This window comes from Ctenocephalides felis, unplaced genomic scaffold (assembly GCF_003426905.1).
Source record: "Ctenocephalides felis isolate EL2017-DRISC unplaced genomic scaffold, ASM342690v1 CF-g0.4_SCAFFOLD_00845, whole genome shotgun sequence".
NCBI classification, from domain to species: Eukaryota; Metazoa; Arthropoda; class Insecta; order Siphonaptera; family Pulicidae; genus Ctenocephalides; species Ctenocephalides felis.
This window is the reverse complement of record NW_020536999.1, coordinates 89,167,152-89,179,140: the sequence shown is the minus strand read 5'-3', so window position 1 is coordinate 89,179,140 and position 11,989 is coordinate 89,167,152. Positions and strand designations below refer to the sequence as shown.

The window sequence follows — 11,989 nt, the reverse complement described above, 5'->3', positions numbered from 1 at the left end:
CAGAAACCTTCAAAACGTCGAGAAATGTAAAAAATTTCAATTTCGATTTTCGGCCCATTACAATAACTTACCCTACGGGAAGTTAAAAATAAAAAAAATATTTTTAAAACAATTCCTAAACTTGTTATTTATATTTCGTACACTTTGTGCAATTTATAATTTGTCAAAAAGGCGCTTAATTTCAAATTGATATTTTTAAAATGATATATGTACTACTTTATATTTAATAAAATTATACACAAATAAATAAAAATTTATTTTTATAATTTACGGTAATCTCTACTTTCACATAAATGTAAAAATTAATTCAACATTAAAAACAATTAAATTATTAACAGACCTTTGTAATTTTTTAAACATATTATAATTTAATAAAATATTTTCATAACAATGGTGATTTTTATGTTTATAGAATTAAATTGTTACTTAATATATTATTATTATTAATAATATATAATATTTATAAATTTAGATTTTTATTAAATATTCTATATTTCTAAAAAGTTCTTAAACATTTTGTAAAAATTGCCTAATTTAATATTTAAAATTTGTATTAAAATTTGTGATGGTAAAAATCTTATTAATTTATTTTATCAATGTATTAGACAGTTTATTTATGAGTTAAATAAATATATCATATTAAATATCATATCATATATATTATTAGAAAGTTCTTAAACTTGTTATTCACATTTCGTAAACATTGTCTAATTTATGATTCAAATTGTGTAAAAATCTTATTGATTTATTCTATCAATATCTCAGACAGTTTATTTATTAGCTAAATACATCTGGACAGTTTTTGTGATAAATATAATAATTCAATTGTTAGAACTGTTGAAATGATAGCAAAAACTTTAAACAGTATTCAAATGCACTAAAATAAAATTGTTAATATGTCAATTATTTTTTTAAGCTATTACATTATCAATCAATAATCATATTCGTTAATAATTAATTAAAATTTCTTTTATACATTTCAGAAAACAAAGATACAATTCATCTTTATATGTTTGACTACTAATAAATCTTCATCAATTCCTTTAACAATAATATTCTTTGTATTATAATATATCTAAATATAATATAAACAAATAAAGTACAATATATACAATAAACAAGAATAAATACAATATTTATTTATAACATAATACCATATAAAACTTTGGTAAAACAATAAAATAAAATATTCAGATCAACTTATTAAACACTTATATAAATAAATATTTCAAATTATTGAAGATTGTCGATACTATATCTTCTTTATCTAATTATATTTCAATACATTATATTCTTTTCATTTATCTTCCAACAGTGAGAATATTAGTTTCATCAATTTTGTCCCTCGTAGCTTTGTAAGCCTCACGTTCTTGATCAGGATATTTAGTCGGCAAGTTGGGTGAATGGAGATTCACTTTTGCATTATATCTAAATAGATAAAATAGTAAATAAATAAAGAATTATATACATATAATTAATTAAATACTCTCAATATGGATAATAAAGTTATAATTATATAGTTATGGATATATTTGTTGTAAGTATTATTATTTTATATCATTAGTAATATTTTGTATCATCATCATGAAAAATTGTCTGATGGAAAGAAAAAAAAGATATCAAGTGATTTAAATCTAACAAAAAGATTCCAATAAAGAAACCAAGGAAAAAATTATAAGAATTCTTTTAGAGAATTTATTTTAAAGATAGTGATTAGATAATATTATAATTAATTATTAATAAAATTAATTAGAAATAAGTCAAGTATCAGTGATATACTAAATAAATAAGCAAAATTGTCACCAATTTGCTATTTTTTTATACCTGATGCCAGCAATATCAACTTCATAATCTCCTGACAAAATGTATTCATTGCTTACTCGTTGCATGTTTCCTTCAGCATCTAAATTCATCACAAAACCTAAACAAACCTAAAACAAAAACAGAAAATTATAATATTTAATTATATATATATATATATATATATATATATATATACATAATTTTTTATAACATATTTCAATTTATTACCTGTTTCTTAAATGTGAATCCATATCCAGTAGTCGTAGTCATCCCACAATAAACCCCATTTCTAAATATTGGTTCACCGCCCCAACTCCAAATGTCTGTTTCGTGATCATGATCATTTAGCAACAACTGAACATACATTTTTTTCACACCTTCTTGCTTCTGTTTTAATAAAGCTTCTCTTCCAATAAAATCTACACCTTTCTAGAAAAGAAAAGGAAATTTGAAAATAAAATTTGTTAAATGGAAGAAGTGATAAATTAATAAACCCAAAAGTATCATTAATAATAGGCTTTAGCTCCTTTGAATTCAATATCTTAACATTAAATAATGGCTATTAAATAAGTTTTCGAAAACATTTTTAATTTAAAACCTTTGAAAAATAATTTCTTAGTTGACTTCAAAGTGTGTTTTTAATTAAAAAATCTTAATAAGTAATTCTTAGTTGAGTTTAAAATTAATAACAAGTTGTTAATTATCTACTCTCTAAAATGTATCTATTTATCATAAGTATTTTTCCTTTTTACATCAAATTTAACTCTCCAAGCCCTTCCACATTCCAATGGAGTAGTAGCAGTATCCAAATCTTGGCCCCAAAAAGCATAAAATTTCTCGATTCGAAGTGCTCTCATTGCATAGTAACCTGCATGTCTCAAACCATATTTTTGACCGGCTGTTATTAGCTCACTGTACACATGCAGAGCAAACTGGAAATAGAAAAATATAATATACTAAGTTACTATACAGAATATTTTTATTTTACTTAAATAATATTAATATTATTATACATAATAATATGATTTCAAGCCCATGCTCAGCAGGGGGTTGTTATATGCCTATTTTGTAAGTTTTGATACTTCTCCATGGCTATTTTGGTTTCTTTTATTTTCAAATATGTTAAAATTATATTTCTGAATATGGGATAATATGGATTTATCTATTATACAATATTATAATTGCAATGTTATATTATTCACAGATGATCTCTTTATAACTTTCTTTCTCTATCTCTCTATCTACCACTCATATTTTCTCTCTTAATCTAATATATCGATACATCCATTGATCTTTATCCACCTCTTTTTTTCCCTATCAAACTATCTATCTATTTATAACTTGTTTCTTCTTTCTTAAACTAAGTAAACTATTTATTTTTCTACTATTATCACATCCATTTTTTTACTGCTTTGTCCAGAAAGAAACTAAAATAAAACTAGTGGGGTGTGTGGCATCGTGCCTTAAGGCAAATTGCTGGAACTTCCCGTACCGTAACAAAATGTTCGAGGAATACTGAATGTTTTCAAATAGATTATTATAAATATTGTAACATTATTGTAATTATTTTCGATATACAAAAAACAAAAAACAAAAAAAAAATTATACAATTTTTTTTTCCAAAATCAATTATTTTCTTAAGACAAGCAGAAAGTTCTATGAATCATTTAAATCGGACGCTTAGTGCTCTCAAAAACTGCCATTTTTTACATATTTAGCTCCGTATCTTCGAAATGGCTGGGCCTGCCTTTGCCAAAAACTAATAAACACTTCTCCCAATCATCACTAATTGAATGTTTTATAGATCATTCAAATCGGATATTCCGTTCTCTCAAAAAGTCGATTTCTATTTTCTGCACTCTTTGCTGCGTATCTCCGTAACGGCTGGACCTGCCTTTGCCAAAAACTAATCAGCTCGTATCCCTATCAATAGGAATCGAATGTTTTTTGAACCATTCAAATCGGTTGATCCGTGCGCCCTAAAACGTGACTGAAAATTTCCATACATACATACACACACACACACACACACATCCATTTTTTCTGAAACGTTCAGAAACCTTCAAAACGTCGAGAAATGTAAAAATTTTCAATTCCGATTTTCGGCCCATTACAATAACTTACCCTAAGGAAGTTAATATGAGTTTATTTCATCCTATTTTCATTTTCAAATTCGAGGTTTCTCTTCTTCATTACTTTTACTATTATTATTATTATTATTTACCTCATTCGGTATATATAAAACATATCCCAATTCTCCGGTATGTGTCAAATTCATAGCCCTGATCCCATTAGCCAAACCGACATCCAGTTGTTTAAAAGTGAAGAAAGGGAAATTCTTAGGGCTCAAATCAGTATCTGTTAACTCAGACAGTAATATCCTTGTAAAGGGTCCCATTATGCATATCGCCGTGTAGGCTGATGTCACATCAGAAATTGCCACTGAACCATCGGATGGTAAGTGTCTTTGGATCCAGGTTTTGCACCTTGTTTGTTGGATAGTTGGAGCAATCATCATATAACTAGAGATAAAAGAAATATTAAATTATATAAATAATAAATAGATAGAAAAAAAAGAGGTAGATAGACTGATAGTTAGGGGAGAAAATGTGATTAAGATAATTATTTAAAAAGAGATAAATAGAAAAAAAAAGAATATTCATAGACAGATAGAGAGAGATGGAGAAGAAGTTCCATTTCCATTTCCACTTACTGGTTTTCTGCAAGTCGGGCCAAAGAGCAATCATTCTCATAACCACCTTGCCGGTTCTGCATACCTGTATGAATGATGCTGCCGATTGGAACATTTACATCGTTGGAACACAAGTATTGAAGAGTGTCTACTACTTCTGTACCTTTCGACTGGAAATAGAAACATAAAATTTAAAGTAACGAGCATGAACTACTTCTGTGCCTTTTGACTGAAAATAGAAACATAAAACTTAAGGCAACTTGTATGAACTACTTCTGTATCTTTTTTACTGCAAATAGAAACATAAATTTTAAGGCAACTTGCATGAACTACTTCTTTACCTTTTGACTGAAAATAGAAACATAAAACTTAAGGCAACTTCGAAATATTTTAATAATCCAAGAAAACATGAGTGATGTTCCAATAACAGGACTTGTCTCAGAACTTATAATAGCAATTTAAGTTAAAAATTCCACAAACTTTCACAAAATTCTAAAAAAAGAACATGACTGCTTACCATGTTGTCCAAACCTAACAGAACGCTTTCCCATACATATTTCCTTAGGCTTGGATAAGTATGGTAAGCGTTACTACAATATTTTTTGGTAAAAATGCAATTAATGAGTTTTATTGTTATGAACAAAGTGCATTGTTAAAAATTAATGGGGCAATTCTGCCTCATAACATAGTTTTATCATTATAATGCTATCTTATGCTTGTTTATTGGTAGTAAAAAGTCTATTTAGAGAAATATAGATAGAGAAAAGGACATACGAGTTAGATTGATAGTTGGAAAAGATAGATAAAGATATTTGCTGTCTGATCAGGTGTATTTCACATATAAACAAGCAAGGAAGAATCTTATGATAACTGCATCATTGAAGATTCTGTCTGCAAATAAATAAGCATAAGATAGCGTTGCCATGACAACGCTATGTAATGAGGCAGAATAGCCCAATAAGTTCAAGAGATTTAAGACAGAAATGTTAATAATATTACAAAAAATAATTAAATTAAAATAACGTTAGAAACATATAAAAATTATCCATTTTTTCACAAATTTGCCAAATAGTTGACTTAGGGCAAAGTTGCAAGTAATAATGAGGCCTCTTAGGCACTCGGCAATTTTTTATAATTAAACCACTTTTCCCAAGCCTATAATATTTGAGGATTTTCGTTGAACTACATCATACACTATCACTATGCAAGGTTTTATTAAAATTTAAAAACGGCCTGGCCGATCTTTACTAAAAGCAAATTTCTAACTAGTATTTGGAAGCTTCGGAACAAACAGTATTTGGATTTTCAAAATCGTATCAGAATTTTTGGCAAAAATTTGGACGAAACATTTTGCACTTATCTGGCAAATACATTCAATTTTTGTCTTACACACATACTTTTTCCATTTTCGTTGCCAAAAGATTCAGAATGACTTGATATATAAAGTTAGCAAATCGGATTTTCTGGCTAAAACAATCTTCTTCATCCGGAAGTTAATCACATAATTAATATAATCTTAAAATTATTAATCAACTTTTTATTCTACATTATTGAATTAACCCTTTCCACTCGCAAATTCAGGAATTAATATGTATTTCGGCGGGTTAATAATTTTAAAGATTTATGTAACTATTCAATAAAACTATCATACTCCACAACATGGAGATCATGACTCTACTGAGCAAGATCCTGAAAAGAAAAGGAAACTGGTTCGGATCCATTCTACAAAAAGAGTGCCTCCTGCGCGACGTCGTCCAAGACAAAATGGGAGGACTGAAAGGATTAGGAAGAAGAAGAATGCAGATGGTTGATGACTTACGCGAGGAGAGGAAATACAGAGAACTGAAAGCCGAAAGCACAGGACCAGAAAGCAAGAAAGCAGAAAGGAAAATTCATGAAAACAAATGTAAAGTGATTAATAGTCATTAATTATTGGTAATAAAACGGTAATGAGAATAATAAACAAGGAAGGAGAAGAAAATCATTGATTTTGTGGTGATCTCATACCAAGGACCTGCCTTTAGTAACACTACTATTTATTATTATTATTATACCACAACAGCTCGATATTTAAGTTATTAAATATAACTAACTTACCCATAGGTCAATTTTAGTAAACGATGAATAGTCACTAAGTCCAACTTTCTCTCGACAAGCTGCATATTCCTCACTCACAATATCAAACCAATGAGGTTTGTTAAAAGTATTCGTGTAAGCTATCTTGTAAGGTCTTGAAAACTCGTTTGATGAATCTGGAGATTAAAAAAATACAGATTAGAAATAGAACTTATTGTTTACCATCATTATTCCATACTTATAAAACAAACAAGTATCTTGACTATGTTTAGTAAAACACCCAACTAATTCACCAAAAAATGTTTCACAAAAATTTGTCATCTGGTTCTTTTTACCCCATAGGCTTCAGGACAAGGTCCAACGCCTTATTTTTAATATTAAATGGACCTTTAAGCCCCGCTATACCTTGTACTTAAAATATTATTTTTTGACAACAATAACTTTAAATTTAAATAATTTTATCCTAACTATTATTACCTTCATTTGGTGGATCAAAGTAAGCAGGTCTCTCGTAACCCATAACTTGTCCAAAAACAGCACCAGCTTCTCGAAGTGCTGGATATATTGGAGACATTCTCAAATTCCGTCCTGTTTGGTACTCCGGAAAAGGATATTTCAAACCATAATGCATACCTGGTAATAAAAACAGCTATTAATACTGCTACTCCAAAATCTTCTTCATTGTATATTTTACCGGGTACTTCTCTGACTCTATCCCTCAAGAACTTTCTATTATTGTGCAGCCCTAGAAATCTATTAATGTCTAATTCATAAGTATCAAATCTGGTGTACCCTTGTGTAATAACTTCTGCTATGGAAAGTCCAACACCACCAGCCGAAGACATTCCTACGGTCTTCATGCCAGCTGCCACCAAATAATTTTGAATCTAGAAGAAATAGATTTTTAGACTCAAAACAATCAAAATTGCAATATTAGGTAAAGAGATTTTTACTTCTGGGCTTTCTCCCATGATCCATCTTCCATCTGGTGAAAAAGCTTCAGGTCCATTAGACAGTCGTTCCAAAACCGCATCTTCTAAAGTAGGAACTCTTTTCAACATTTCTTCAAGCAGGACATAAAAGTGATCCCAGTCTTCTGGTAAAACTCGTTCAAAATTTGACACTTAAACAGACAATTGGATATGAATACTCATGATGTTCTGGACTTCCAAAAATTAATTTATTACTTGGTATGACTCCATCCTCATAAGCAGGTTTAGCAATAACTTCAAATCCACCAGCCATCAAATGTCCATCCTTTTCTCGGAAGTAAATGTGTCCATCCAAGTCTCTTACCACAGGTGTATTAGGGTCCAAGTTTGGTATCTTCTTGGTGTGCAGATAATAATGCTCAACAGGGTGTAAAGGAACCTAAAAACCAAGAATGGTAAGAAGAGATTTTGATTAAATTGGATTCATTTACTACCTTGACATGTGGTTCGGACATCTGGCCGACTTTTCTGGCCCAAAAACCAGCACAATTAACAAAGTAGACACATTCCACAAAGCCAGTGCCAGCTTTAACAGCGACTACTTTGCCCCCTTCCTGGATCACACCGGTTACTGGACAGTGTTCCACCACTTGGACACCTGGAAAATATGGTAAATGGAATCAATTTACAACAGTAAAGGACTGAAGTCGGCTAATAAGCTTTTTGATCTTTACCTCCAAGTTTTGCTTCGTTTATCAATGTCATACAGGTCTGATATGGATCAGCAACGCCGTCTCCGGGAATCCAGAGCCCCCCGACAAGATCATCCGTACGTAGGAGGGGGCACAAGTCTTTGCACTGCTTTGGAGTCACCAGTTCACAGTTGATGTTCCAGGAACTGCAAGATTTTTTTTGCACAATTCACTAACTGTGAGTACACCATTTTTTGTAGAGTCTTTTGATGTTGAAAGTTAGAAAATCTTGAAAGTTAGTTAATTTTGGATAAATTTGTCTGGTCTATTTAAGAAAAAACTAGTTGTATATAGTCCAATAGGAACTTCTCGTATTAGAATAAATTTAGTAGACGAATAACAATTAATATATATTAATATACTGATCAGAGACAGATACTGTATGAGAGAGATCAGAACAAGCATCGCAAGAGCCAAATTGGCGTTCACAAAAAGGAGAACACTACTGACGAGGAAAATAAATCTCGACTTGCAGAAGAGAATAATAAAGTGCTTTGTATGGAGCATAGCTCTGTATGGATCGGAGACATGGACTCTAATAAAGCCCGACAAAAATTAACTACCTCGAAAGTATTAAAATGTGGTGCTGGAGGCAAATGAGAGAAGATAGAGTGAACAGACAAAATGAGAAATGAAGAAGTCCTGAGAAAAGTGACTCTACTGAGCACGATGCTGAGAAGAAAAAGAAACTGGATCGGACCCCTTCTGCAAAAAGAGTGCCGTAAATAAAAGGAATGAAAAGAATAGGAAGAAGAAGAATGCAGACGATTGATGACTTACGCGAGAAGAGAAAATACAGGAAACTGAAAGACGAAGCGCAGGATCAAGAAAAATGGATCCAGAAGTTTGGAAAGAAAAATACATGAATATAAAAGTGGGAGGGGGGGGGGGGAATTAGTGGTAATGGGAATGATAGACGAATGGTAAGGGAATCATTTATTTGTGGTGGATCTCACACCATGAACCTGTCTTCGGGAGGACTACCATTTATTATTATTATTATTATATAATATAACAAGGACAAATTAGCATATAGAACTTAATAACTAGTAGTGCCTCAAGGCAAATTGCTGGAACTTCCCGTACCATAATTAAATATTCTAAGAACAATTTTAGAAAAAAAAATTTAAGGTATTAAAAAAAATAAAACCATTTTTTTCAAAATAAATTGTTTCGTCAACACAACCGAAAAGTTATTTGAATCATTCGAATCGGATACTTAGTTCTCTCAAAAACTGCCATTTTTTGCACATTTAGCTCTGTATCTCCCAAACAGCTAGACCTGCCTTTGCTAAAAACTAATCACCACCTCTCCCCATAATAAGGAATTAAATGTTTTTTGGATCATTCAAATCGGATGCTTTGTTCTTTCAAAAACTCGATTTCTATTTTCTGCATTTTTTGCTCCGTAACTCCAAATCGCCTTCGCCAAAAACTAATCAGCACATCTCCCTATCAATAGGAATCGAATGTTTTTTGAATCATTCAAATCGGTTGATCCGTGCGCCCAAAAACGTAGACGATAAATTGTATCCATACATACACACACACAACCATTTTTTCTGAGGTATGCCAAAATGTTCAGAAACCTTTGAAACGTGAAGATAGACAAAATTTTTAATTTCGATTTTTGGACGATTACAATAACTTACCCTGCTAAAAATTAATAACAAAAACAACTCTTGAAAAATCAAACAAATGTAATACAATGATAAAATAATGTTTATTTACTACAATTATTTACAAATACTACAATTCATCAAAGATACAATATTCATATTGACTATTAAATTACTTAATTAAAACAAAACCAGTATATTTTTTACAATATATAATTTCTCAATCAACATTTTTATGTTTATGTTTCTTCTGGTGCCTAATGAGACTCCTCAGGTGTATAAAAGTGCTACTACAAGTCCCACAATCAAAAGGACGATCCTTAGCATGAATCTTCATATGATCTTTCAGATTCCCCGCTTTTTTAAAGCCCACACCACAAGTCTCACATTTGAAAGGACGTTTATTTGAATGAACAACCATATGTTGCCTCACATTACTCGCATAAGCAAAAGTTTTATCGCATACATCACATTTGAAAGGTCTCTCTCCGGTGTGGATAACCTGATGCACTTTTAAATCATTCAAGAATTTAAATTGTTTACCACAAGTTTCACAAGTATGCTGTCGTTCATCAGAATGTGTGAACATGTGTCGTTTTAAAACATATAAATGGGTAAATTTCCTACCACATTTACCACATTCATGTAAACGTGCAGCATGGGTAAGTACATGTGATTTTAGTGATGCACGATTTGCAAGGATTTTACCACATATATCACAAGAGTGAGGAAGTTGTTTAGAGTGAAATTCAGTATGTCTTTTTAATCTGCTTGAAGTAGAAAATGATTTAGAGCATATTTCACAAGTGACAGTATGTTTATTGTTGTGTGTTTGTGCATGTCTTATTAATTTTCTTCGGCTATTGAATGTTTTATTACAGATTTCACATTCATGAAGTCTTTCTTTGATTTTATTTAAAGGTTTTACAGGTACCTCATCAGCATTTTTATTTATTAATGACTTCTCAGAATGTGTTGTTAAATGTTGGGCTAATGTGATAGGAGTATCAAAAGTCTGTTTGCATATTTCACATATACTATCTTGTTTAGTATATTTTTCTAATGCTGCATCAGACTTCATAATGAGTTCTGAGCATGTTGTGTTATCTTCTGGAGAAGATACTTGTTTCATATCAGATGAAATATTGGATTCTTCGTTTATAAAATGATTTGCAATATTCATTAGATATTGCAAAGCCTCAAATTCTGTTTCTTCAGACATATTTATCAACTTTATACCTTTTTAAGGTGCTCCTTGTAAGACACAGCTATTCTAAACAAAATTCTGGTTTAACATCAGCTGAAATATCAAATTCTTGCTTTATGGAATGATTTATAGCATCCAATGGCTCAGTGATATATTCTGTATCATTTAACAACAACTTTGGTTCTTTAGATGTATTTTAAATACTGACTTTAAATAATAGAATCAACTTTATACCTTTTTAAGGTGCTCCTTGTAAGACACAGCTATTCTATACAAGATTCTGGTTTAAAGTTAGCTGAAATACCAAATTCTTGCTTTATAGAATGATTTATAACATCTAATTGCTAATCGATATATTCTATATCATTTAATCTTCTGATGTATTTTATATACAGACTTTATATAATAGAATCGACTTTATACCTTTTTAAGATGCTCCTTGTAAGACACAGCTATTCTAGACAAAATTCTGGTTTAACATCAGCTGAAATATCAAATTCTTGCTTTATGGAATGATTTATAGCATCCAATGGCTCAGTGATATATTCTGTATCATTTAACAACAACTTTGGTTCTTCATATGTATTTTATATATTGACTGCATATAATAGAACCAACTTTATACCTTCTTAAGGTGCTCTTAGTAAGACACAGCTACTCTAGACAAGATTCTGGTTTAATATCAGATGAAATATCAAATTTGTAGAATGATTTATAACATCCAATGGCTCATTAATATATTCTATATCATTCGATAACAACTTTAGTTCTTCAGATGTATTTTATATACTGACTTCTATATATAATAGAAACAACTTTAAACTTTTCTAGAGGGCTTCTTTTAAGATGTACAGAAAGTTTTATAATTCAAGATTTATTATGATCTTGCCACCTCTACAAGAATTAGT

At 30.3% G+C, this 11,989-nt stretch overlaps 1 protein-coding gene across 1 annotated transcript; it reads right to left on the bottom strand.

The window, feature by feature from the left end:
- Positions 1–1,301: 1,301 nt before the first annotated feature.
- Positions 1,302–11,096, bottom strand: LOC113362911 (pyruvate dehydrogenase phosphatase regulatory subunit, mitochondrial-like). The gene is made up of 14 exons (XM_026605407.1): positions 10,132–11,096; positions 8,238–8,401; positions 7,998–8,161; positions 7,759–7,942; positions 7,525–7,694; positions 7,266–7,458; positions 7,049–7,204; positions 6,593–6,747; positions 4,517–4,665; positions 4,028–4,325; positions 2,556–2,735; positions 2,032–2,232; positions 1,825–1,931; positions 1,302–1,428 (listed from the first exon to the last, which is right to left on the bottom strand). The coding sequence occupies exons 1-14, from the start codon at positions 11,094–11,096 to the stop codon at positions 1,302–1,304; spliced, it is 3,213 nt and encodes a 1,070-aa protein (XP_026461192.1).
- Between the last annotated feature and the right edge of the window lie 893 nt (positions 11,097–11,989).

What these genes read in the sequence shown, in the direction of transcription:
- LOC113362911 (XM_026605407.1), bottom strand. Translation starts at nt 11,096, where the DNA reads ATGTCTGAAGAAACAGAATTTGAGGCTTTGCAATATCTAATGAATATT. An exon ending in TCATGGGAGAAAGCCCAGAA is followed by an intron (nt 7,459 to 7,524) that starts GTAAAAATCTCT and finishes TATTTCTTCTAG; the next exon opens with ATTCAAAATTATTTGGTGGC. An exon ending in GCCCGACTTGCAGAAAACCA is followed by an intron (nt 4,326 to 4,516) that starts GTAAGTGGAAAT and finishes TTTTATCTCTAG; the next exon opens with TTATATGATGATTGCTCCAA.